The sequence below is a fragment of the Antedon bifida genome, chromosome 6 (genome assembly GCF_963402885.1).
Source record: "Antedon bifida chromosome 6, ecAntBifi1.1, whole genome shotgun sequence".
NCBI lineage: Eukaryota > Metazoa > Echinodermata > Crinoidea > Comatulida > Antedonidae > Antedon > Antedon bifida.
The window spans coordinates 15538730-15566373 of NC_136231.1; the positions used below are offsets into that span (position 1 = coordinate 15538730).

Consider the following 27644-nt stretch of genomic DNA (forward strand, 5'->3'; position numbering starts at 1 on the left):
TAATGTAATAAACTCGAAACACTAAGCAGCTCTGCTTACATTATCACACGAAAGCGCTTATTTTAATTAAATGCATATATTAAGTTATGCTGATCAGACTTCCAAGAAAATCCTCACACACAGCTTTTAGATGGAAACCAGTTTCTTGCATTTATATTCATTTGATTAAAGTTCAAAATTTGAAAACTGAAACGTCAGCAACTTTCTTTGGTTATCCGTGATTTATTAATTATCATACGATAACAAGTTTAGAAACTATAATGGATTATTCCAAAATATTAGCCAATCAAAACCGTAGATGTGTAACTCTTGAAGTTTATAAGAGAAGATTTCGACACTGGTTCTGTACTGGGAAACCTGTTATTGAGTGAGGTTTTATCAAGGAACTTCTTCAACATTTTGCTCGTTTTATATTGGTAAGTACCTTTTTTACTTCTATAATAAAACTAGACAAATTTATATAGTTTATTCTTGGTGTTCCAATGATTTTTACATGTGGGTTTTAAATATAGCAAATGTGTGTAATGAAATGTATAATTTGCATAAGTTTGTATTTATATATAGCAAACTTTTGTTTGCAAATTGCGAGTTTTAAACTTTTTAAGAATTTGGTATTGCCTGTCTATAAGATACTAGCCTCCAATACGACAATTATTTGATTACAAAGACTGTTATTTGATTCACTGAGTTCATAAACCTCGGTAAACTATGTGCATGGCCCGGTATACACTAGCAAACTCTCCGAGATACTTTTTTTCAACGTTTGCAGTGTAGACCAGTTAGGCAAACTGCAGAAAACCAGTTTACAAAAATGAGTTTGTTTACTTTCTGACTGAAAAACTCAGCAAATTGAATAGTTAACAGTCTTTGTGGTGATGTTATTCTCCGATGGAAAAAATGGCAACCCCAAGTACAGGTTAAGATAAGCAACTGCTTAAGTTTTCAAACAAAAGTAAATACTGTCAAATTTGCTAGTGTTTACAGTTTACCGAAGTTTCGACAACTGGTCTAAACGTTTGAAAGCTTTTCGTGCCAAAGTTTATAAACTAAAGTTTTTTGTTATGCTGATTATAGGCTTTAGATATAACTTCATTTAAAGTATTTTCTGTAAAAATTGAAATGATTTTTTTTTTGCCATTTTAGATCAAACTTGTTTTCTTCCCTCGTTGCTTCTGCTTCCTTTCTATTAGACTACTCTTTCTCATTTGTTTAAAGACACAATTAATATGGAACAAGAAGTTCAATGTTTATTCAAAATTCACTGGACAACAACTTATAAATATAAATTAATATAAATTATGAAAATTTGTCCTTGACTTCGGATTAAAACTTAATTATCAATATTTACTGTCATTTTTAACCTTCCATTTAATTGCCTTGGCATGGTAAATTTGTTTCAATTGTTTAATAAACAATTAATGGTCAATACGATATATATAGTTTTTACAATGAATGGTTGTATTGTGCTGGATGTGTTTTTCTAGTTTGTAATGTTACATACAATTTGGCCGTTGGGTCACTAAATGTAATGATATTTTTACTGTGCAATAAAGTTGATAATAATAATTCTACTACAATGAGTTCCTGCAACTTTCTATAACTTCTTCGACATTGTCCCTTACCGTTCTAAGAAGACTCAAGATGAAATTCTAAAAAAGTTCGAAAAAATGAAATACTCGAATAAGTGTTTAACATTATACATGAACAGCGGAAAAAAGAATCATGAGGAATTTGATTCTTTTAACTCAGTAGGCCCCTATCCTAAAATAAGAACTTTATTCCTAACCCGACGACATTTTACATAATCATCTGGATATCAAACCTAATCATTTTATGGTGATATTATTATCTTAATAGGCCTATACGGTACAATATTAATTCTACATATGTTCAGCCCGTCTTTTCATTCTCAAACTTATCAGGGTGTGTGATGAGAACTGTGTTATAATTGGAGAAAGTGGGTGGAGAATACAAGAGGCATCTGTAATATAATTTCTGGTCCAATATTATTTCCTGTTTTGAGGAGTTAAACCCAATCAACAAGGTTAAGCTCTGTCTGTACAACATGACCGCAAAATTAGATAAAATGTTGGGTTGTTTTAAATGTAAAAGTCATGACCTTTCATGGCAAAATATTTCGGTCCTGGCTCAAGTTTACTTTCTGATGCAATCATTTCATTACCCTAACTTCTATTTATGTTGATATCGGTTCTATAATACTGTGTGCACTATTGCTGAAACAGCGACATGATAAAATAAAATAAATAATAATTTGGAGCATGGGTTCCTAATATCAAGAAAACTTCAGTGGGACAGTATTTCCATTATTATCGTTAGTACAACAATTAGTTTGTTTACTTTCTGACTGAAAAACTCAGCAAATTGAATAATTAACAGTCTTTGTTGTGATGTTATTGTCCGATGGACAAAATGGCAACCTCAAGTATAAGTGTAGATAAGCAACTGCTTGAGTTTTCAAACAAAAGTAAATACTGTCAAATTTGCTAGTGTTTACAGTTTACCGAAGTTTCGACAACTGGTCTAAACTTTTGAAAGCTTTTCGTGCCAAAGTTTATAAACGAAAGTTTTTTGTTATGCTGATTATAGGCTTTAGATATAACTTCATTTAAAGTATTTTCTCTAAAAATTGAAATGATTTTTTTTTTTGGCATTTTAAATCAAACTTTCTCCACTTTTCTGCAGACTTGAAACTTCCGTCGCAAACTTCTGTTTTCACATTCTAATTCTAAAGCTCTGTCTACACTATCAAATACAAACACATGTGATGTGCCCATATATGGAGGACATAATGATGTCATGTCATGTCACTACCATGGTTTGGTCATATCACTACCATATTTGGGCACATCACACTTTCTTTGTCAAACTAGTTTGATAGTGTAGCCTGAGCTTAATTCAAGTCTGGAACCATTCTCTAAAATAGTGTAACGGGGAAATGTTGACTTAAACTTGAACTTTTCTGGAATAAATTCAATGTTAAATATTGTCTCTTGGAACTTTTGAACTTTGTTAACAATCACCTCATGTTTAACAAAACTGTTGGCTTTTCTAAAAACCTTGAAAACTATACCAATGACGTTATTCCTGAAAGACATTTCAATGAACTTCGTTATTTTCTCCCATGTGACGTCATTAAATACCCTGGATAGAAGTCGACAATTAATATAGCAGACAAATCTTCTAAAAGAATTTAAACGCTCTAATAAATTATTAATGTTACTTATATTCCTCTAAGACCAAACTATTTAAACAAAACACTCGTTCTTTATATTCAAATCTGAGTTTTAAGCTCCTAAACATACCGGTACATAAAATAATTTAAAATGACATTCGGATTATGACCAGGCTGCATGAAATGTTCGCGCAAGGTCATACCATTACTTGTTCTATTGATTCCTAAATAAAATAGTCAATATTTGACTCCGTGGACATAAAACATGTTCACTAGGGGGAAAAGAATGGCAGGGAACCTTAAGCGACAATATAGACAATCGGACCAGATCTATCATAAATTATTTTGAGCCTCGTTATCAATAAAAGTTGTCAAGTATTGTAAACAGACAATTATTAAATTAGTTTCCCTTGATGAAAATATAAAGTATTTCTATCCTATTTAGATTAAACCAATTTTTATTAAATAGATTTATCGTGATTAAGAAGTGATATCTTTTTGTTTTTAGAATTGCAAGAAAGCCTGAATAAGGTTGCTTGCGAACGCAACATCAATATGAAGGTTTTCGTTTTATTATCGTTAGCAGTTGTTACAGCTGCTCAGGTGGTAAGTCTTTAACAATCATTATTCAAATATGCTATAATACTTTATTGATAATACCGCCGATTATGGTCACCTCTGCTTTTATGTCGTGTTCTTCTAATGTATATTAGTCTGAGGGAAAAATTATCGTTTACCTTCATGAAGTTTGCATGTTCAATTTGTTTGTATAGGCTATCACGTGATCAAGTGATCGGGGTGTGATTTCAATAATCAATCAATGTCGGGCTATTCCATGGTAGCAACAAAATAATTAAAACGGATAATGATAACTCCGCTTGGGTCAAAATGAATGAAATTGATATTATATTGTGCTTTAACTACTTCCATGTGTAGTTAAATGCATTTGACACTTAATAACCTCGTCTGTTTAAATCTGTCACCATCTTTCAATGTTTTTTTGGATGGAAACAATTAAGGCTACCCATCTTAAAATCCAATATGATAGAGGCCAATAGCCTCACGGTGGAAATTTATGTTCACATTCAGTGTTAAAATTTGTGAAAACTCGTTTGATGAATGATGCTCCTTCATTCTAGTTTGTTTATTTATAGCATATAAATAATATTGTGTAGGCCTATATGTAATTGTAATTACAATTCTGAATATGTATTTCATGCCACTTTCAAATGTATTTCCATATTATGGACTATGAAGAATTTTAGTTAATCATATTACATTGTATTAACATTATTTAGTTTTAGGTATCTGTAATCGCCTTGATTTGTTTGTGATAAGGCGCAATATTGGTGCATGTATGTGTAGGCTAAGGCATGACGTAATTTATATGGGTATTTCCCACAGTTCAAGAAGTAAAGCGCGCCACCTTCAAATTTCTAAAGCTTCTTGCTTGCTTCCTTTTTACCCTTTTTGTTTTGTTGGCCAAGGCTAGGCCTACAAGCTATGCTACAAAGGATTAGATTGAAGTAGCTTAACTTTAAATTGACTGGTAAAATATTGTTTATGAATTACTACAGTATCTCCTCACGAAGGATATTATATCCTAGATAATGTAGGTAGAAAAATAGATAGGAACGCAAAGTAAGAGCTAGGCCTAGGCTAGGTAGGTAGTCGTAAGTCGAAATGTCGTAAAAGAAGAAATCACCGACTCAACTTGTATTGTATATGCCTAGGGTCTATCCTTGTCTAGCTAGGTAGGTAGATTAGCTAGATCGGAGGCTAAAAGCTAGCTAGTCATATCCGTATAGAAGCTATCTAGCCCTAGCGAAAGGGCCTGCAGTGACCATATGGAGTTTACTCCAGTGAGTGGCCTACCAGAATATATATCGTATATTATGCACTGTATAAACTATATGCAACATATATTTAAATTAGAAAGTATTTATTTTTGTTTTTAACATCTTTTTTGTAGTTTCCCAAGATTGACAGAGAAACTGATTGTGAGTATACGTTAGATCTGTTGTTGTTACATTTGTTGTGATAGGATTGCTTGCTTTAAACTAAATTAGACCATCTTTTGTTTTACCATATTTAAAAAGAAATTGTCTTTCTTTCTCATTTAAAATACAAAAATCATCTAAACTTTCACAACCATTGATACACGTAACATCACTATTCGGCATACACACATGAATCCGTAAGAAGTAATAGACCTAGACGATGACATGATTTAAATTTAACTTATTTTCAGTACTTTGCCAACCATGTTGGAGAGAGAAGTCTCGCATACAAACCTTTGTCTTCGGAAGCTCACCAAAGTACATATCCACTGAGCATGTACCTCTATGCAATGTTGTTGGCCTCTATGAGCCAATGCAATGCTCTGATGGACAATGCTGGTGCACTACTAAGTGTGGTATGGAAATACCAAACACTCGCATGCAAGGCTCTGTCACGTGTAGTAAGTATTATTTTTAAGGAAAAATAAGTGTTGCCATGATTTGAACGATTTGCACAATTTCAAATTGTGCAATGATTTTATTGCACAATTTTCTTTGGTTTATCAAATACTGAAAATGTGTTAATACCTATTTCAAATTGCATTGTGCATTGCAGGTGAGGCATTGCTGGCAACATACTCTGCACCATGCACAGGTGTAACAGCAATACCAGGTTACACCCCTGCCTGTGACGAGAATGGCTTCTTCCAGCCGAAACAGTGCAACGTTAATGAGTGTTGGTGCATTACAGTATGTGGACAGGAAGTCAGTGAAACTCGTACTCCTATTGGACAGCCATTAGACTGCAGTAAGAACTTGCCTCAATTCAATTTCTTTTATTTCGGAAATATTCTAAAAATGTTCTATTCTAAATGTTTTTACGAACACTATCAAGCATTACATAGAACCATGCATTTCAAATACTTTGGGGATGTAGCTATGTAGACAGGTTGGAGGATGGGGGCTAAGATTGGGTGGGAAAAGTACTTTTAGGAACTTTAGGTTGTCTTGACTCAGTGCTGTGCAGAGGCAGAGTGAAAGGCTAATAATTAAATCCATGCGTTAATATGCCCTGTTTCTGCTCCAAAAACCTATTTTATGTATTATTTGTTTGATTATAAAATAATTTAATTTTGTTATGATTTTTATTTAAAGGTGCAGTGATGCAGAACCGTGTATCAACTAGCGAGCCAATCGTAGCTTCCACATCATGTGCTGATGGATCTGCTCCTCTTAATTGTGACCAACAAAACATTTGCAATCGATTGACATGTAACGGGTACCCTAGTGCCATTTGCAGACCAAATACTTGCAAAGGTTGTATTATTGAGTGGTTCAACAGTGAGAATTCTAAACTGACATGTACAGATAGTAAGTGAATTATTGGGAAACAGAAGTGGTCAGTGTGGTTGTAGTTCTTTCATTTAATTTTTAATGACACCTACTATCTATTTGCTATGTTACCAGTGGTGAGTTAATTAGTAGTAAAAACTCCAAAATGTTTATCCACTAGAGACCTACTAGGCTGATCCTGAATATGGACAGGTCCTCTGATCCCCCAAAAAGCCATTTGTGTATTTTTAAAATTTTTAAATGGGGTACCAGAGCTGACTCAATCCCCTCTTGTTTGATCGGTATATGAGAGTTGATGGAAGAGAACCTAAAACTGGTAAATAAATATCCCTTTCTGCAGCAGTATGACCTTGCTATATACACCTAGATCAAGTTTAGTGTAAACATGTTTGTTCTGGTCAGTGCGAGGTCAGTAAACAATGTAATTGTCATCCCTGGACAGTTGTTTGACCTCAAACTACTCTGAAATGATCATTTACACCTCAGTTAACATGTCCCTGGCCTGTAGGTTATTCATATTCCATTAATTTCTTCATTTGTATAAATTTTACAACAAATCTATTTTATTCCTTTATGCTTAAGTAAACAAAAGATTCAAATTGCCGACAGGTTTACAAATTTAAAATAAAGAAGTTAAACCAGGGGGTATAAAAATAATAATATTGTTATACCCCCCTCGTTAAACGGTTATAATATTTAAATAGAATAACAGCAATTAAACAAATGTGTTTATTGGTAACTTTCACGCTACATTGGATAATGAGAATTAACTTTTCTTGTACAGCCATTGTTATGACTGTTTGAAACGTGACTCTGGTTTAAAATGATAACCTCTTAATCACTATCTCATCATGTTATCAAGAACTGTAGACATGTTTCAGGTGTAATAACCTTGACCTTGTGTTTACTCCAATTGACCTGAAACATACTATTTATTGTACCAACTGATAATGTATAAGACCTAGAGCAACCAAATATGATTTTCTTTCAAATCATATTTATATCTAACAATACATGGTCTTCTGATACACAGTACTGATACAGATGTACTGTAAATATTGCACTGTAAATATTGCATAAGTATTTAAAAACTTCAATCAACCAATTAGAAAGCTTAATAATCTAGGGGCTACAGAATTACTTTTTTATCAACCTCATTGGTCATAGGGTCAAGTAAATTGTAGTCGAGTTGTAGCTTGGTGGTTAAAGTGCTTGCCTTCCAATCCCAGGGTCCAGCGTTCAATCCTGCCCTAATGCCAGCTAACTCACGGCTCTTCAACTTCACTCCTTAATCCTCAAATGAAACTGAGTTCATAAGCATGATAAATTATAAAATAGTTCAACCATCCTGCGCTGTTGGATTCGTTTGAAAGAATAAGGAATAAATAAATATATGGTATTTGCTTAATTTTTCTTCATTCTTCTTCAGTATAGGTTCTATACTGCGATTTGACTTATTTTGAAAACAAAAATATATTTTGGCATGAATGATGTGTCGTACCTATGCTTGAGCTGAAATTAAAACAGCCAATGGTTTAGCTCGAAAATAACATGTCTAACTTCTTGACCATGCAAACATTAAAGGCCAGGTGCGGGCACAAAATTTCTATTGATCATACATTCCAATAATTATCGATCCATAGTTTCCTCTATGTTTCATAATTTTTGGGATTTTATTTGTGTTACACGAGCTTGTTGAAAATAAGCACTTTCTTATCAGTGGGGGGATAGTTCAAATTACACAGTAAAATCTATATTCTTTTGTACACAAATTTTGTAAATAGAGAGGCATTTTAAATAGCTATGAAAAATAAACGGTGTGGTAAAAAATGTTATCAGATGACTAAATATAGGTAATATAACTTGAATTTTACATTTCTGGTATTTTTATTCAACTTCAGATTTTTATTTTCATGCTATAGCAAAAATTATCCACCATATATCCACCATCTTTTTTCACCTTCTAGGGAGTCACCAGACATGTTATTACATTAGGTTAAACTACCTAACTACTGAAAAATAGTCTTCCTGGTTTTTATGGCAGAATTTTGCCAAATTTTGTATTTGACCATATTAAGGGAAATTCATGTTCTTTCATTTTGATTTCTGTTACAAATATTTGATTTATGTACAATTAACCAGATATTATATTTAAAATTCATGCCTGTACCTGAGCTTTAACACAGAATCTACTTATAGTCTTATTGGTGCACAACATGACCAGTATATTTTGTTATTTACAGACAAAGCTGGCCGTTGCCCTGCATACAACCTCATTGCTCCAGTAGACCAATCAGATTGCAGCTTCAGGTGCAACTCAGATGCTGACTGTAACGGAGCACACAAATGTTGTAGCACCGGCTGTGGAACCAAGTGTGTTGTAGCTAAAATGGGTAAGCAAGTATTTTATTTGCAGCATAAACATTTCCTTTAAGCTCTGCCTACACTATCAAACTAGTTTGACAAAAAAGTGTGATGTGCCCAAATATAGTAGTAAGGTAAAGTCGAAACCTAAGCTAATGCTAACGGCCGTGGTGCCTATCTCCATTTCCTTAGCGTTTGGGCCAGACTCCACTAAGTGTGTATGTTTGTGGGGGTACGCCACTCCTCCCGCACAAACGAGTCTGATTTACCTTTCCAGTACTTTTTACATACCGGTACCCATTTCTATCACCTGGGTGGGGAGGAAAAATGTGGATAAAGAATCTTGCTCAAGGACTCAACACTGCAGTGACCGGGCCGGGCTTGAACCGGCAACCTCTTGACTGCAAGTCCAATGCTCTAACCACTGCGCTACAGTGCTCCACTGGTAGTGATATACCCAAATATGATAGTGATAGGACATCATCATGTCCATATATGGGCACATCACATTTTTTTGTCACAAAAATTTGATAGTGTAGACAGAGCTTAAAAGCAGCCTATCGATGTGGTGGCATTAACTGCAATGTGGCAGAGTTTGTAGTGATTATTGTTATTACGATTATTGTAGAAAAATGGGGAAGCTGTCCAGCCTCAAAGTCATTCCTTGACAATACATGTAGCTACAGATGTACCTCTGATTTTGACTGTCTTGGAGATGAGAAGTGTTGTTCCAATGGATGTGGAAAGGTCTGCACCCAGACCTTCAGGACTGGTATGAAACAAATCTAATGTTAAATGGCTCAATAGCTGCTGGTTCTGACTGGCAAAATAACTCAATTATTTTCAATTTTGTGTTAACCTAATTTCAGATAAAATATGATTTAAATCAAAATGTTTACCTTGAAACTAAATAATTAAATAAGTAGGTTATACTAGAATAGAAATGTTATACAAAACCCAGTATGCAGTTATGGCAATTTTATGCATAGCTGACTTGTGTTATTTTCGCTCTCAGAAAATAGGTTGTACCCTTGAAAGTTATCCAATCACATCAAGTTGTTGCTCTTATAAATAATAATAATGGTAGTCTTATATAGCGCCTAATGTTTCTAAGCACTTTACTATCCATAAAATCCTAAGATAACCAAAATTGAAAAAGAATTGCTTTATTAATGTTGTTTACCGTTTACTACAGCTAAGGTAGGAACATGCCCAGCTCCTAAAACCTTTGGTATGATACAATCCAACTGTGCTGTTCAGTGCCGCTCTGATGAAGAATGCTCATCTACTCAGAAATGCTGTAACACAGAATGTGGTACAACTTGCAGTGAGCCAGTCACCATGAAGACACGTAAGGAAATCATTGTACTGTCTATTTAACAAAATTTAATATATCTTTTTAGGAAGCCCAAACTTAAAACATTTGGCTTATGTGTCTTTATCACACAATGTATTACTTTGAGGAATACTTTTACTCACACATTACAAAAACGACAAATGGGTAAGCTTTAGTCAATATATTGTAAATATATTCAAGCTGTAATAAACAGAAAAGGAACGTCTCACATGAAAGTCAACTTACAGTGAGTATGGTACAAAATAATAAATGCATGATATTTCTTATTAAAGAGAAACATATATAATAATATACCTGTAAAGTTGTCTCATGAAGCCTGAGTCACTAAAAATGGTAACTCTCCATAAACCATCTAGTGCATCCCTAATTTAGTTCATAATAATAATTGCATTCTACCACCAGTGGCTGTATTCACCATCACACTTAAGTGAAATATTTTTTTTAAATATTAAGTATTTCACTTGAATTGTATTCCCATAGATAGGAGATTTTTTTTAAGGGTAAGGTTTCCCTTAGCCTATTAAGTGTGAATAGTGCATACAGCCACAGGACTTTTGGTCAGAACATGGTTTCCCTCTATTGTGAGAGTATTGATAACCAGGACATTTTAAACCGATAAAACGTGATATGGCGGCCTCAAACATTGTATGTAAAATAGAGACAGTGACTAACTAGTACCATCCAGAGATTGTGTAATTAATAATGTTGAATAATGTAAGCCATTCACTATCTCATTATAGCCACCTTGTTGAGAGTATGTCCAGCCACTATTCAAGATGTGAGCACTTGTAGTCGAACCTGTCAAACTACATCTGATTGTGGTAATGATGAAGCTTGCTGTACCACAATCTCTTGTGGTAGACAGTGTATCAAGGCAATTACCTACACATCAGGTAGGTAATCTTTAGATTCTGAAACCTTGTTTTTTTTTTTAATTTACTTGCTAATTTGTTGCAGTCCAATTCCATATTTGTTTAGATTTTTAAATGAATAATTTGTAATTTTGCCTTTTAAAGTAGTTTTACTGTTTCTTCATATATATATAAGGGGAATATCTCACTTAAGTGTGATTGTTGAATACGGCCACTGAACTATCTTTGCATTATAATGTATGATAATGCCTATGGAAATTGCTCTCTTTTTTAAGCTCCAAAACCATGTGAAACTGAGAAAACAAACAAGCCTACAAAAACTCTTGGAGGAACAACTGTCTCACTACAGGGTGTTCACACACCAAATTGTGGCCCAGGAGGTTACCATACACCAAAACAATGTGATTCTACCTCTGGTCTATGTTGGTGTGTCTCAGCTTGTGGAACTCCAATTCAAGGAACTCACACATCTGGACCACTTACATGTAGTAAGATAAACTGAACTTTTTCTTGCATTTATTTTAATTAATAATTATATTTAACATATAATGTACAGTACATGGTTACACAAAATGATATCACAAAAATTGGATGGCAAGCATACATATAAACAATTTCAAAATAACTAATCTTTATTTGGAAATATTAGGTTTTTTTTATCATAATCAACCTGGATAAAATAATGTGCTCACAAAACTGGGAACACTCCTTGTAAACAAAATGCAATAATTTAATAAAATGTTTAGTTATTTTATTAAATAATTATTTTAAGGATATGATGAACCACCATGCCGAAAGGAGTACCAACATTTAAGTTCCATTGGCTTCGGAGCCAGACAAATCTATTGTCGTCAAGATGGCTTCTACGAGTCTCGTCAGTGCCACGGCTCAATATGCTGGTGTGTCGACCGCTGTGGTAATGAAATCAAGGGAACAAAGGGATCAAGATCCACTGTAACATGTGGTATGTAATACAGTACAAGAAATGAACAAAATAGAATATAATGCAGTTTTCGATATCAAATGCTAGATATGGTGAAATATAACAAATATATGGAAAAGGGATGTTTAAAAGAACATTATATTTAAAATGATTTTTGTCTGAATTGTAAAATGTTTATTGCCATAAATTACAGTAAAATTTACAAAAATTTGGTTGAACACATTCAATAAAATATATTAATTAGATGCATAACATTGTCTTGAAAAGCATTCATATGTTTTATTATTGTGTATTGCCATAACAATACAGTAAAATATTCCACTATATTTTCAAAATGTGGCAATTTAGGATAAATTATATGCAATTATTATTTATATATTATGTCAATTTACTGATTTATTACAGTAGTTTTATTTTTATTTGATAATATCTCTCAGAGTGTCCTGGTAACGAGCATGCTTGGTTATGTAATCCAAGTCCATGCGACTCTACCACATGTGATGCATACCCTAGTGCTACTTGCCGTGTCAACTTCTGCAGTGGATGTAAAGCAGAATTTTATGTCAATGATGTCAAAGTTGAATGTGATACACGTACGTCATTGAATTTCCTTTTTTGTATTCTGTATAGCTTTATTAGTCAGGGAAAACAAAATTCAAGTAACTGTAATTTATATTATACACTGAGCAGTGGCTGTAGTGTAAACATATGTTGCCCATTTCACAGAAAAGTGTCCCCTAAATAAGGGTGTCCCAAGAGAGGGGTCCTACTGTAATTATTGATATTAATAATAATAGAAGCTAATCCATGACAAGCTATAAAGAATGTTTTTATAGTGAGAATAAGAATTTTTGTTTCAAATAAACATATTTTTTATCAAAACATACTGAGAATGCCTTTACTTTTAAAACTAGATATTGTGTTTTTTGCAAGCATTTATTATTTTTTAACAACAGAAAAACCATTAATCCATATAAATGTTTGTTTTCCTCATTTTAGCCAAGAACGGCATGTGCCCAATCGCTGATCATGTCCGCCTTCCTCAGGAATGCACCAATGAATGCACAACTGATTCATCATGTCAAGGAACCAAAAAATGCTGCGAGTATGGCTGTAGTACAATCTGCGTCAGTGCAGAACCACAATGTAAGTAGTCTGACTCTCAAATCTGTGCTCCATAATATAATGTTAATAATAATATAATAGTAACTTGTAGTGCTCAATGATTGGCATATTTGCATAGTACTAAATCCAGGCTGAACAGTAAAATACCACAGGGTTTATTTTGGTAAATCCGTCGTCGCTGTCCGTGTGTTCCAACATGCTGGTTGGAATACATACTGTAGGTAGCGCACTGTCTTGTTGGTCCTTTGTGCAACATGTGCACTTTATAGAACAGAGTTCGAAAAAGGTAGGGGATCATCTCCCGGTGTACTGAAACAAATCTAAGGCTTTGTAGGTTGTCCTAACATAATATGTGCTCTACAAAGCTGCATGGGCATAGTTATGCCACTTACAATATACTTAGGATTGTTTTTTCTATTTTAACATGAGTAAAAAATAAATGAATTATAATTATTTTTCAAAACCTTGCACACATGGATTTTGTTTTATAGTGAAGAATGGTCAATGCCCAGCCATTCCAGCCGATTACTATGGAAGCTGTACCAGTGAGTGTGCTGCTGATAGGGACTGCAATGGCAAAGCCAAGTGTTGCTTCAATGGCTGTGGACGTATCTGTATGTTACCTCAACAAGAAAGTGAGTACTCTATATAAATGCATGAAGCTTTTCCATCAATTATTTAGTATGAACCTTCCAAGCCTTTTACTTATTGTTAGATATATTTACTTGGTATAAATATTCAAGGCAATCCAACAACAGGACACTGAGCTCGCCTTGCCAATATCAGAAGTCGTAACATTCCTTTGATCTTATGTCTGACTGCGACAAATACTGTTATTGTACATATTCTCAGCGATGTGCGTTGTCTGTTAAGGGGCGTGGGACTTATCATGTCGCAGCCACAGATAAACCCTTTAATTCCAGAGCTTGGTATATTCAAGACAATTAACAATTAAGCTTTTTTCTGAATGCACTGGATCTTCTATGATCCTTTGAGAGAGATTTTATAGTTTCAGAGAATTTAAGAAGCAAATTTAATTCTTCTATTTTACATATTTATATTACAATATTCATATTTTTCCAATCCTAATATTTTTGCATTTTATCTTTTAGCCTTTGTTGGTCAGTGTCCATTCCCATGGGCTGATGTCACTACATGTAATGGCTACTCCAGCTCATGTGTCCACAATGGAGACTGTCCAACCAACCAAATGTGTTGTGAGAGTGGTTGTGGAAAACAATGCAGAGCTTCTGAAGGTGTTACATCAGGAACTACTACAGACACTAACAAAGCTGTTGTTACAACCAACGCCTTCTTGAACAGTAAGATGAACTGGATTTTTTGGTCATTATTATGTCCTTTTTCAATTTCTGCTTAAGATTGTAATTTATTTTACTATGAAATAAACATCCTTTTAAATGTATAATTTCAGAGAAGACGGGAATGTGCCCAGCTGCTAAATATCTTCCTTGCTCTTACGTGCAAGAATGTGCCGTGGATTCCGATTGTACCGGAGAAAGCAAATGTTGTAACAATGGTTGTGGATTTGTGTGCACTGGACCATGGATCAGCAGTAAGTATTATGATGTATAACATTCAGAAAATATTGGTTTACTTCAAGAAAGGTAAAGTTCTTTATAAATTTGATTTTGTTCATTTCAGCTAAATATGGTGTCTGTCCACGTGCTAGCGTGCAAGATGTTCTAACCAATGCAGCAAGCTGTACAACAGACATGAACTGCCCAGGCAACAGGAAATGTTGTAACATTGATGCTACACAAAAAGCATGTGTCAACGTCTGGGAAAAAGGTAAGTGTCTAGATATGGTTCTTTCACCAGCTTCCAGGTAGTGGTGATAGCACTCCTGATGGTTCACAGAAACATATACCTTCCATATTGTTTCATTGTCAATTTGAGTGCGTGATTAGTGAAATTAATTATATTTTAAAAAGATGGAAATATTTAACTATTAAAAGGTTTTGATCATACAAATCAAATCAATCTTTTTATTCATCAATACAATAGACATAACAAAAAGAAAGAGTAATACATTTAATGTAGATCAAAGGGACCTCCAAGAAACCCCAAGGAGGAGGCCCATTATAAACTACTTTCAATAATAAATAAATAAAAAGCCTCTGCCTAATGTGGTGCATGCATGATGGTAAAAATAAACAACGGCAATTACCAATCACCATTACAATACAGTAATATTATGATTATATTTGCTTATTTTGTAGTAACCAGTGGACAGTGTCCATCATATACCAGCCTAGAGGTGACATCATGTGTGTATACTGATGAGTGTGCTACTGATGTAGACTGTTTGATATATGGAACTGGTAGAAAGTGTTGCTCAACACCATGTGGTGGCACCAAATGCAAGGTTGCTGATGTCTATCCATGTAAGTCAATTTCTATACACTGATGTGATTACCCTGCTAGCTTTATACAGGTTGCCTTTCCAGAAATATTGTTCCTGAACACAGAAAGAAAAGGGATTGCTATACAGTTAGGTATCTACATCACCACTGTTAGTTTGTTTAGACAATATTCTGGATTATAAGTGTTCCTCAACTCCCTATCTTGATTTGAGCACACACTACACCACTTTCTCTTGTGTGAGTTCCTACACACGCTCCTGCATAGTCTGTCTTCACATATGTGTATCTTACAGCATTCAGTTCTAGAAAATATAAATAAATAAATAGTAAATAGTTATGCATGAATGACTTCCTATTGTTTCCAGCATGTATGTACAAAGGCAAACAATACGTCCACCAAGACTTCTGGTCGCCAGACAGTTGCACAGTCTGCAAATGCTGGTCCGGTACTGCTAAGTGCACACAGAGGAAATGTCCACGCTACGATGCCACTAAATGTCAATCAGTCTACCGTAATGGTCAGTGCTGTCCAGATGTATACTGTGAATCACAGAATGTTGTCGGTCAACCTGCTGGTAAGCTTACAATTGTCATTAAAGAAAATGTAGATTTGTACATGCAAATGTTTCTCCTGTAGATTGTTTACTTTTGATTATCTATTTTTTAAAGAAAAATGTTAAACTAACTAAGCCACTATTTGAGTAGATCATCCTCCATTGTGGCCACTGCCCTGAGGTTGTCCTCCATAGTGGTCACTGAGGTTGTCATGGGCTTATAGAGATAATGTTAGTATGAGAGTTTACTGGTACATAATCCTCATAAAATTCACAAAAATCACTCTTGCAAAGTGATTACACATTATGTTGCTATATCATATCTTCACTTCTTTTTCATCTTTTTTTTTCTAGTAAACTATTCATGATTTCTTCATCACTTGTAGTCTTCTTGTCTTAATTTCTACCCAACTTTGTAAAGTTTAGATTCTCTACTGGTTCATCTTCATCTTTTATAATACATCCCTTGCTTGCTTGATACATTTTTGTTTATTTTTTAACTAGAAAAATGCACAGATCAACAAGGACTTAGCTATCAGAATGGCGATGTGTGGTATCCTGATATCTGCAGTGAATGTCGATGCATTGATGGTCAAGTGTCTTGCTCAAATTACAAATGCTTTACTGAATCACCACAGAATACAACTGGATGTACAGTTGTCAACGTCCCTGGAAAGTGCTGTCCTGAAATCAAATGTCAAGACAGTGAGTGTTAAATGGTTAACTTTAGTTTCTAATGTTACAAATTTAAATATGTTGTAAGCATTACTGAATTAAAACACTACATTTGCAATGATTCCATTATATTTAGAGCCTTTTGAAAAAAAAAGGATTAATATATATTGTTTATCATATCTGATAGGTTGTGACTTCTGAAATGAATCATCACTATTGTTTTATCATCAAATAATTCCTATACTGTTAATCCACCTAAACCTAGGATTAACAAAGCCTTCTTAAAGCTCTGTCTACACTATCAAACTAGTTTAACAAAAAAAAGTGTGATGTGCTCAAATATGATGGTGATAAGCCCAAATATGGTAGTGATATGACATCATCATGTTTGTCTTATTCTTAGCCTGTGTTGACCATGCTGGAAATCTACGATATGAGAATGACCAATGGATGATTGAAGACTGTGTGACCTGTCGATGTTTCAATGGTAAAGTTAGCTGTGTTAGTGAAGTTTGTCCAATGCATCATGACCCATCATGTGAACTGAGGAAGGTCAAGGGTCAATGCTGCTCAGATGTCTTCTGTCCATTGACTATTAGTAAGTTACCTACCTACGTAGAATCTTGTAATTTGAGTCAATCTATTAACAAATAAAAACAACATTCTATTGGTTTGAGTCGAGTGGCTGAGCGGTTAAGACAGGGGCACTGCAAAGCATAGCTATACAACTGGCACAAGTTCAAGGAACCCTTGATCATTTTTCTGGGATAAGGAATAGGATAGGAATATTTACTATAACAGCACAGTTGTACATTTCTTATTAATATTGTTTTTGGTTTTTTATAGATCCATCCAGGATGTGCGTTGACGGTGCCAACTCATACGGTGATGGTACCGAGTTCACTCGTGGAGCATGTGAGAAGTGTCTTTGTATGAACAGGGTTATTGAATGTCAAAGAATTGAATGTGCCGCTGATACAAACCCACTCCTTGCTAACTGTTTGAAGGTCAACATTGAAGGAAGATGCTGTCCTGAGGTTGTTTGCAATCAAGAAGGTATGGTGTAAAATAGGAAATTTAATTTCCACTTTTAAATGAACTTTTATATTATGAAGCTTTTGATTTTGCAGCAACCTAGGACTAGGAAGTTGTCATATGGAGGTACTATTTGCAAAATTTAGTTTTGCAATTGGGTCCGGCCTAATTTGATTGATTGTCCATTGATTGTCTGCTATCAGAAAAATGATTTGACGGATTTGAATCTTTATATTGGTGATGTTTTTCAGGAAACAAATTTTTACAGAGCTTGACAATACTTATGACAATACAAATGACTTCATAAGTCATGCATAATTTGCAGAAAGACCTAGATCATTGCAAATCAAAAACGCCATATTGTCACAGATTCACAAACCTTATGTGCAGTTGAATAGTATATGGTGATATGATATCCCCATTGTTTGCGTTTTGGCTATGCAGTGTAATCATCCCCCAATGTCTATACCTTGAAATAGTTATTGTTTGCAATTTTAAATTACTTAATTTTATCTATCTTTCACTAGCTGGCTTGTGTACCCATGAGGGTAGTCAATATTTTGACAGCGAGACCTGGCAACCAGATACCTGCACTCTGTGTACTTGTGGAAAAGGAGTAACTAAATGCCATGTGATGTCATGCCCACCAATCAAACAAGGTTGTACCGCTCAGTTCGTTGATGGTAAATGCTGTCCACAAATCACATGTCAATCAAGTGCTGTCAGTAAGTTAAGCTTATTATGAGGTTTGAGATAATTATTTACATAATTACACATACTGTAGAACCACTATTAAGGGGACATTTTCGGGACCTAACAAAGTTTCCCTTTAATAGGTTGAAAGCTCAAAGTACAAGATAAGTGTCAATTACTTAGGATCGGAAAATTCTCACTTTTTAACATCTCCAATTTTGATGTTCGACCCCCAGACCCCCACTCTCAATCAGTTAAAATTGTAAATTTATAATTTATAGTCTCCAAAATAATATGATACTAATTTGGCTTTTTTAGCTGCTCTGTGTTTTAATGAAGGCACCTGGAGAAGTGAGGGTGACACTTGGAACCAAGGCCGATGTGATGTCTGTACCTGCACTGGTGGTGTTGTCACCTGCAATCCAATGACCTGCCCCAGAGTTCAAGCCAGTGCTGGTTGCCATGTTGTCCAACATAATGGATTCTGCTGTCCTGTCAAAGTTTGTCGAGGATCTGGTGAGTTTAAATTTTACAGGAGTAAATAGATATTATACTATCCAATCGATTGCGAAATCAACTGTGCATTGTTATTATTAGTGTCATGTAAATTTCAATTATTATCTCTTTTTTCTATAGATATGCAATGCGTCACTCCAGAGTTAACTATTGCCAATGGCGAAAACTACACCATCAGCAACCCACTACCAGCCGAGTCGGGCCATGTATGGTCCTCACCAATGACTGTAACTGAGCGTGCTCACTGCACCTGCAACATGGGACGCCTAACATGTACAAGAAGTGCTTGCCCTGTTGCTCAGTATCCATGCACTGAACAGCCATTAGCTGTTGGTGCCCAAGGCTGTGCAAGCATTACTTGCCCATTTGGTAAGCTATGTCAAGTGTTATAGAGTAGTATCTCTTTCAATTATATTTGGAGGACCAATTGTCTGAAACGAGGATTCCAGCTTCTTCCAGATTCTCTGCTATGTCATATTTTGTTATTGTAATTTTATATATTGAGTTCATCTTGTGTTTTATGACATTAAAGTAAAAGTAATTAAGTAACTTATTTTGATTGATTGTTATTTCAGTGAAACCAGGTGTATGTCCATTCCCAAGACCAGGATTCCTAGGCTCATGTGATAACCAATGTAACTTAGATTCTGACTGCCAAGGTGCTACCAAGTGCTGTAGTAATGGATGTGGTACTGAATGCTCTACTCCATGGAGAGAAGGTAACTAGCTACAAAAAGCTTAATATGTGCTAGCAGGCTAGGTGTGGGTGGCAATATTCTTGTATGTTTGCTGTTTTTTAGATATCTGACAACAAAATGTGATGTGCCTATATATGGACATGATGATGTCATATTACTACCAAATTTAAGCCCCACTTTTTTGTCAAACTAGTTTGATAGTGTAGACAGAGCTTTATAATCCGTAAAGTTCAGCTGAGTGGAAAGTCTTAAAATATTTCCTAATTTTGAGTCAATCAACTGTATTTGTGTATGCAGGTGATTGTATGTTGCAATCCAGATCCTGATTCTTTTTATATATTACTAACTAATTCCATTATTGTCAAAGGTTGTGTTGATGAAACAGGAATTGATCGAACAAGTGGTGATGTCTGGTACCAAGATCTCTGCACAATCTGCAAGTGTGTCAATAACCAATCCATCTGTAAGGAACAGCAGTGCCCCGAGGTACCTACTGGCTGCTCAATCAAACTGGTTAATGGAAAATGTTGTGGAGAGATTGTCTGCCAACCATCTTCCAATGCACAAGGTATAATTTTATTTAGAATTAATATACAGCTGATGACTGTGAGCTGTATTTAATATTTGAATTCAATAAGAAGAACAAACGTATATATAGAGCTTACAATGTCTCTTTTCTGAAATGAAATTGAAGGTAAATAGACCTAACTAGCCTGCTTTTTTGTAAAAATGAATCCCCTTGTAAAATTTTTACTTACTGCCTTCATATTTTAATTTTATTGGACCAGAGTATTTCAAATGTACCATTCGATCATCTTGACATTTTATTTCAATCTATTATTTTTCTTCACAGTTGTGACCTGTAGCTATGAGGGCCAGACCTACATGCCTGGCAACACCTGGATCGTTGACAGCTGCACCAGCTGCCGATGCACCCCACAAGGCCGTACCATATGTGACAAACAAGTATGTCCAGAAACAAGTAATTTTGGCTGCCGTATGTTATACGTCGCTGGAAAATGCTGTCCTGAGAAGGTCTGCAGAGAACGTAAGTTGTAATATTGCCAAGAAATGGCCCAATGATATTAAATGATACATTTTTACTATTAATAAATTTAGTACTTTTGGTTGGCATAAGTACAGTCACAATACAACCAATAGAAAAGCAGTACCTTATTATTTTCCAATTCAAAAGGACACTTTTTAAGATATATGAATACATATATTTTTTCTTTATGTCACAGCTAAAAGCTGTCTGTATGATGGTGTCTACTACCTTAACAGCGAAAAATTCTATGTTTCTGCCTGTGAAGAATGCCAATGCTTAAACGGTATTGTGACATGCCAGAACCAGACTTGCCCCACACCAACAGGAATGTGCACTTATGAAACACCAGTTGGTGTTGATGCTGATTTCAGTTGTTGCAAGAACATCACATGTCCTCTAATTGGTAAGTTTTTATATGTAATGAACAAAAGATAAGATACAGTATCTTTTTATTGTTGTTTGTGTCTGTATTATCATGAGCAATATAACAATGATATGATCAGATTTGAGGACATAAGCGTATCCACCTCTCCAAACCAGTTTCTGTACATTTAACTAATTTCTAACATGTGTTTTTTTAATCTTTTATTAACACTTTGACACCCAAGACTTTAATGTAAAATGGTAAAGAGTGTCTATCGAAGTTTTCTATATCTACAGAAATGTTTTCAGATTTTCTAGTAGGATTCTTCATCTAGAAAACTCATCTCATCTTCAAAAAGAGGGTTTTATTAAATATTTCCCAATACATATAGTGTGTAAAAACTTGCTTATTTGATATTGTTATGTTATTGACTATAATTTTTTTGACAGCTCCTGGTCAGACCTGCACATACAATGGTATGACATATAACTACAACGAAGTGTTCATGCGTGATGCTTGTACCAGTTGTAGATGCAATGCCGGTGAGGTCACCTGTACCACTACCTCTTGTCCTCAAGTGAATCTTGAGCCTGGTTGCCGTGTTGTTCCAGTTTTTGGAAAGTGTTGTCCTCAAATCACATGCCGAGATGGTAAGTAATGGAAAGTATGATGCGAATAATTAGCTGTTTGACATGGGATCTGCCATATCTACTTAAGGATTACAGTAAAGTTGAAAACATGATGAGCCTAGCAAAGAAAATAATTAACAGTTTAAAATTAAAAGTTTAATTAAGATACTGTAATTTTTTTACTGCAAAATTTTTGTGGCCTAAATTTTTGCGATTTAACATTTTCAACTATTTCGGGATGTAAATAAACGTTTTAGCTAAACAGTGGGTGATGCACATGTTTAATAGACTCTTAGATAGTGAACACCCCCATAAAATGATTGTACTCTACCAAATTTTTGTTTGTTTCTACAACAACAACGAACAAACGCACGCGACGCTGGCCGGATGGATAGATGTGGATCTTTGTAGAGCTTGAGCATGGTGATGGTAGTTTTGCCATTTGCTACCACAAACTACTACGCACAACGTAGAATAATTACTTTATGATTTAATGGACAGAAGATTTGTCAAGCAAGTACGCTATACATTTAATAAAAATTTAAGAAATGTCGTAAGCTTTTTTATTCCAATTCGAACATTATTTTAGCGATCAATCCTCCACACACGGCGCCACGCTTCTCGATCGCTGAGGAGGAATTGTTTTGAGCGAGGCGCAGGCTGAGTAGGGCCTAGCATTTTCGGTCAGTTGCAATTTATTTTAATGTTTTAATTACATCTGAACAAACAGTATAAATAGTCGGGGATACACAATTAAAAGTTTATCGTAACTATTTTGCCTTGCTAACTAAGCCTAGACTAGGCCTGATAGATCGACTGTAAAAAACGTTGTTGCGAATTTCGCGATTTTCACGGACTCTTTATTTTTGCGATCGTTGTTCAATTGCGAAAGTAGCGAAAATAAATGGCCCGCAACAATTTTGGGCTTTACAGTAATTAACCTGTTTCTTTCAGTTCATAGCTGCATTGAATCAGGAGTTGAGCATCTAAATGGAGAACAGTGGACCAAAGACAAGTGCACCACTTGTCGATGTGACCATGGAATGATGCTTTGCACCAAGAGAACATGCCCCATGCCAAGACCTGGTTGCCAGTATGACCTCACTGCACCAAATCTGAACCAATGCTGTGGTGACATCAAATGCCCAAGAAGTCCAGGTACGTTGGACAGACAGACAAACAGAACAAAAAAAACTAACATTTTCCAATTAAAGCTTGATGAATATTAATATGATTGATGATATGTTTCAAATTGATGATCATATATACAAAAGCACATTTTAATCAAAAGAAAACCTTTTTGAAGAAAAAATGTAAACAACAACTATTTGTATACCATTTTATATGATATAGTTTTATTATATTTTTTTTATAGTATTTGGTAAATTTTCAATAATTTTTATTTAACCTGTTACAACCTATTTAACAGTATATACCTAAATGAAACGTAAATTATACACTTCTAAGAATTAAAAAAAATTAATTTATATTATATAGGATACAGAAAATGTACCGATAAAACCACTAATGTTCGTTACAACCACGGAGAAGTATGGATGCGTGACTCATGCACACAATGCCAGTGCCGTCATGGATACACCAAATGCAATGTATTTACCTGCCCAACCAACGTAGCTGACGGATGCCGCACCCTGAACATTGAAGGTCAATGCTGTCCTCATGTGCTTTGTGATACAGGTAGAGTAACCCTATGCTTTGTTAGTCAATTTTAGGAGATCATACATATATAGAAAAAATACAGGATTTCATTTCTTCATTTTACCATTAAAGAATCACTATGCTTTTACAGCGAGTTACACTCGGTTAAGACAGTGGGAACGTCATAAAAAATCGGCTAGGGTTCGCGGCTCACTCGCTACATGGTCTTGGTTCTCGGATAAGGACTATAAGCCGTAGGTCCCGTGTACACATCTTTAGCTCATGTGCACTTGAAAGAACCTAGTACATCTTTCGAGATGTACTAAGGGGTTACCCTGGTGTACTAGTACATCACAGCCACTGAACATAAATGGGCCCTCTGGGAGACCAGTCGTTGATTGATTGATTTCAATTCAATTATTAGTAAATTTCTTGAAATCTTTTTTTCTATTTTAGTGAAAGTTGGTCAGTGCCCTGCCTACAACCCATTGATGGATGCCGTCACTGTTGATATGTGCGGTAGTGATGCTGACTGTGCTGGCAAATCCAAGTGTTGTAATACTCCAGCTGCCAGAACATGTATGTCTCCAGTTATACTAGGTAAGTTGCTAAAAATTCTACAATACAGTATAGTAGGTTGTAAGCTTGAACCAGGACATTAGGCAAAAGTGCTTGATGCAAAGCAGAGCAGAATAGATGCTAGGTATAACCTTTTAATGCACTACAGGCTGTTTCATGAGGAGTACCACAATCTTCAATGCTTGGCTCTGTACTGTACAGTATATGTATAAAAACCACTGATACAGTTTAAAAATATATATATTTCATTGATTTAAGGGCATATTTTTTATTCTATATAAAATAAACATTTAATTTCTATTTTTTTTGTACGTAAGACTTCAAATGAAGATTTTTTTCATTTGTAATTCTTTAATTTTTTCATTCCAGAACGACCTGGTTCATGCCCTAACACACAACCAACCTCTGGTGTTCTACGAAAAACTTGTGTCACTGAATGCACAGCAGATAGTGAATGTACCCAAAATTGGAAGTGTTGCAGCGATGGTGGATGTAGTCGTGTATGTCGCCCTCCAGTGATGAATGAATTCGGACCTAACAGTCCACTTCAGCCAATCGTACCACAGGAACCATCTCCACCAGGATTCGACAGTAAGTATGACCTCTAGAGAAGATAGCTTTGTTTGATAGCTAAGTGCTATTTTTCAAAAAGATTCTGTTTAATTCATTGCAGTCTTTATGGTGTTTAGTTATAGCTATTTCATCCTTTTATTTGTTAATTTATTGAATGATTGGTAAAATGATTCCTATAAGATTTATTTATTCAACTTTGTTTCACAACGGTAGCTGTACTACAGCAGTACAGCTGATTTGAAGATGCCCTCTTAAAAACAATACACAATTATACGAACGACATTCAAACGTATGATTTATTTGTGCAAGCATTTGCTTATATTTTTCAGCCAAAGACGGAGTCTGCCCTAAAACTGTTGCATCAATTGATCAACTGTTCTGCTTGACTCAGTGTAGCATGGATACAGACTGTACTGGTTCTAAAAAGTGTTGCTCAGCTGGATGTGGTAGATCATGTATAATTCCACTGCCAACCAACAATGGTAAACTAAAAAAAACTAGTAACTCTATTTCATTTCAGTTTGTTCTCAAACTGGCTAAATTATTCAGTTATTAATAACAATACAGTACAGACATAACAATATATAAAATGTGAGGAAAGGTTAATGTTAACTGAAAGCTCTGCATCTTCTTTCTAGCTGTTTTACTTTAGATTTAGCTTTTTTCTTATTAGGATAACTCCTTGTGATTGTATGAGATCATCATCAACATTTTTTTTCTTTCCAATTTTTGCGTGTCGCATTTCTCAAAAACGTGTAAACAGAACATATCGTAACTTTGTCAACATATCGACATTTACCTGAAGTTGTGCACCTCCTATTTTTTAAAAACGTCAGAGTCATTTCAATGATTGATCATTCATTAAAAACCAAAAGTCATTTTGTATTGACACTTGGTGAAAATTTAACGTGCATGTTAAACTATAAAAACAGTGCGCTTAAAAATTGCAAATTTATGAAAAAATATGCCTATTTTAAATCTATTATAGGAGGAAGACTGTTGACCCACCATTTTTTCAACTTATTTTGAAAGCTAATGAGTTGTAGATATGAATTCGTAACTTTGTTGCTTGACAAGTTGTCTGACGTCATCATATGGCCACTCAAATGAAAAAAAAAATGGATTTTTGTCTCTTTCATCATAGGTCATCGCATTTAATAGAACGCATCTCGCTTATTCGTATTCCATTTTCCCCCAGTTTTAATATTGTCTAGGTTAATTGTCTTTCAGATTAGTTACAACATATTTAATTTGGATGACGTCATCACATCCAAAAATTTGAATAACCTGCCTTAAAAGTGGTATTCATTTAGATAGACAAATTCTTTATTATGTTATGGGTGTTTAAGTGTGAATGGCGACATGTACACATATTAAATGTGTATTTATCTTATTGAGTTATTTACAGTATAGATAGAACTGGAAATTTACCTAATGCTTATGTTAATTTTTCAGTAAAAACTGGAGTATGCCCAATGATACAACCCCAAGGTATATGTCAAAGTAACATTGATGTGTGCAGTTTGGACAATGAGTGTACTGCTAACAAGAAGTGTTGCTTTAATGGTTGTTTCATGGAATGTTTGGCTCCAGGAGCACCAGGTAAAGAAATTAATTAAAATCTCCTAAAATTCAAATTTCTAGTTGGCCAGTTTCTGTTTCTTGGATTTGAAGTAAAATATTGCAACACAAAATTAAATGGCAAAAGAGAGATATTAACGTAGTATAAAACTGACTCCAAATAACTATGTTATTTAAATATAATCAGTGCATCTATTGGTTTTTAAAAGAGATATAAATTCTTTTTTGTAATGAAATTATGTAGTAAATAATTCATTTGACTATGTATCCAATTTATAATCACACATTGAATAAGTATCACTTAATTTACTATATAAATTTTTTAGTTATCAAGTGTCCAGTAGTATCACTAACCTGCAACGAACTCTGTCCTGAGGGCTATGCAACTGACCCTGAAGGCTGTGAGATCTGTGAATGTGCACGTACATGCCAACCAATCAATGCTCAGACCTGCAATAAAGAATGTGTCTTTGGATATGCCACTGACGGTAGAGGTTGCCAGATCTGTAGTTGCAAGCATCCTTGTAAGTTTATTTTGAGAAAAAATATGAAAAAAAAACCTGATTCAAAATATCCCCCCACAAGATATAGTTACATATTGACTGAACCCCTGAATTGAATAAAGAATGTTGTATTAAACAATATGAGAAGGGCTCACCTATCCAAGATCCATGATTTTGAAATAGGGTGGGGGGGGGGAGAGAACTTATTTTGTATCTTATCATTTTCAGGTAAAAAAATGTGGGGGATCTGGTTAAGTGCTTGCTTTACATTATGGTTTATATGTCTGTTTATTGTTCCTTTTGAGGGTGGTAATATATATAAAAATGACATATTTGTCAGGTAGAATTCCTGTCACACAACACTACACCCCCCTATTGGTCTGTTTAAATGACTTTTATTAAATATTATTACAGCATTCCCAGAACAACCAGCCGTAAGAGGACCTAATAGCAAGCCTGTGTTCTGTGAAGTCTTGAAATCCTCAACTTGTCCATTGACATGTACTTATGGATTCAAGACTGATTTAATTGGATGTGAAACATGCTCTTGCAAGCAAGCTCGTAAGTTATGCTAATTCTCTTTTTTACATTATAAATTAAGTTCATCTTATTCATGTTGCTTAGTATTGTCAGGGAAGAGTGTAATTTCATTTCCCTGGTATTGTTAAATGTTAAATGTATTATTACTGGCCCTCAAGTTTAACTAGAAACTGACGAAATTCGGATTAGGCCCTCCACAGACCCACGGCAGCTAGCAGTGCAGCGCCTACCAGATCAGCACACCGGAAGACGATCCTCTACTCTTTTCGAATAGTGTACCAAGTTCTTTAACGTGCACTGTTAAGTACACGGGACCAACGGCTTTACATCCCATCCGAAGCAAACCCAAAGCACAAATATTTATGCTAATATGCACCGTTAAGCTTTGTCTACGCTATCAAACTAG

At 34.8% G+C, this 27644-nt stretch overlaps 1 protein-coding gene across 2 annotated transcripts in view; it reads left to right on the forward strand.

The window, feature by feature from the left end:
• Window positions 1-357: 357 nt before the first annotated feature.
• The window catches only part of LOC144845942 (uncharacterized), a 56756-nt gene continuing 29469 nt past the window's right edge, over window positions 358-27644 (forward strand). Inside the window, exons 1-39 of one of the 2 annotated variants that reach the window (XM_078703461.1) lie at window positions 358-416; window positions 3702-3799; window positions 5166-5193; window positions 5445-5654; window positions 5810-6001; window positions 6349-6564; window positions 8790-8939; window positions 9539-9682; window positions 10106-10261; window positions 11008-11160; window positions 11415-11627; window positions 11912-12103; window positions 12520-12675; window positions 13082-13228; window positions 13699-13842; window positions 14320-14529; window positions 14640-14780; window positions 14870-15016; window positions 15448-15612; window positions 15957-16166; window positions 16650-16850; window positions 17224-17418; window positions 17667-17876; window positions 18383-18580; window positions 18867-19064; window positions 19185-19433; window positions 19640-19783; window positions 20130-20330; window positions 20616-20810; window positions 21007-21213; window positions 21624-21824; window positions 22758-22961; window positions 23301-23501; window positions 23919-24062; window positions 24411-24632; window positions 24944-25096; window positions 26070-26216; window positions 26522-26719; window positions 27113-27259. In XM_078703461.1, coding sequence (XP_078559587.1) covers window positions 3749-3799; window positions 5166-5193; window positions 5445-5654; window positions 5810-6001; window positions 6349-6564; window positions 8790-8939; window positions 9539-9682; window positions 10106-10261; window positions 11008-11160; window positions 11415-11627; window positions 11912-12103; window positions 12520-12675; window positions 13082-13228; window positions 13699-13842; window positions 14320-14529; window positions 14640-14780; window positions 14870-15016; window positions 15448-15612; window positions 15957-16166; window positions 16650-16850; window positions 17224-17418; window positions 17667-17876; window positions 18383-18580; window positions 18867-19064; window positions 19185-19433; window positions 19640-19783; window positions 20130-20330; window positions 20616-20810; window positions 21007-21213; window positions 21624-21824; window positions 22758-22961; window positions 23301-23501; window positions 23919-24062; window positions 24411-24632; window positions 24944-25096; window positions 26070-26216; window positions 26522-26719; window positions 27113-27259 — 6640 coding nt within the window. In that variant the 5' untranslated portion in view covers window positions 358-416; window positions 3702-3748. Of the gene's footprint in view, window positions 417-3701; window positions 3800-4788; window positions 4806-5165; window positions 5194-5444; window positions 5655-5809; window positions 6002-6348; window positions 6565-8789; window positions 8940-9538; window positions 9683-10105; window positions 10262-11007; window positions 11161-11414; window positions 11628-11911; window positions 12104-12519; window positions 12676-13081; window positions 13229-13698; window positions 13843-14319; window positions 14530-14639; window positions 14781-14869; window positions 15017-15447; window positions 15613-15956; window positions 16167-16649; window positions 16851-17223; window positions 17419-17666; window positions 17877-18382; window positions 18581-18866; window positions 19065-19184; window positions 19434-19639; window positions 19784-20129; window positions 20331-20615; window positions 20811-21006; window positions 21214-21623; window positions 21825-22757; window positions 22962-23300; window positions 23502-23918; window positions 24063-24410; window positions 24633-24943; window positions 25097-26069; window positions 26217-26521; window positions 26720-27112; window positions 27260-27644 lie in introns of those variants that run through there. The other variant, XM_078703462.1, reaches the window with a different exon arrangement.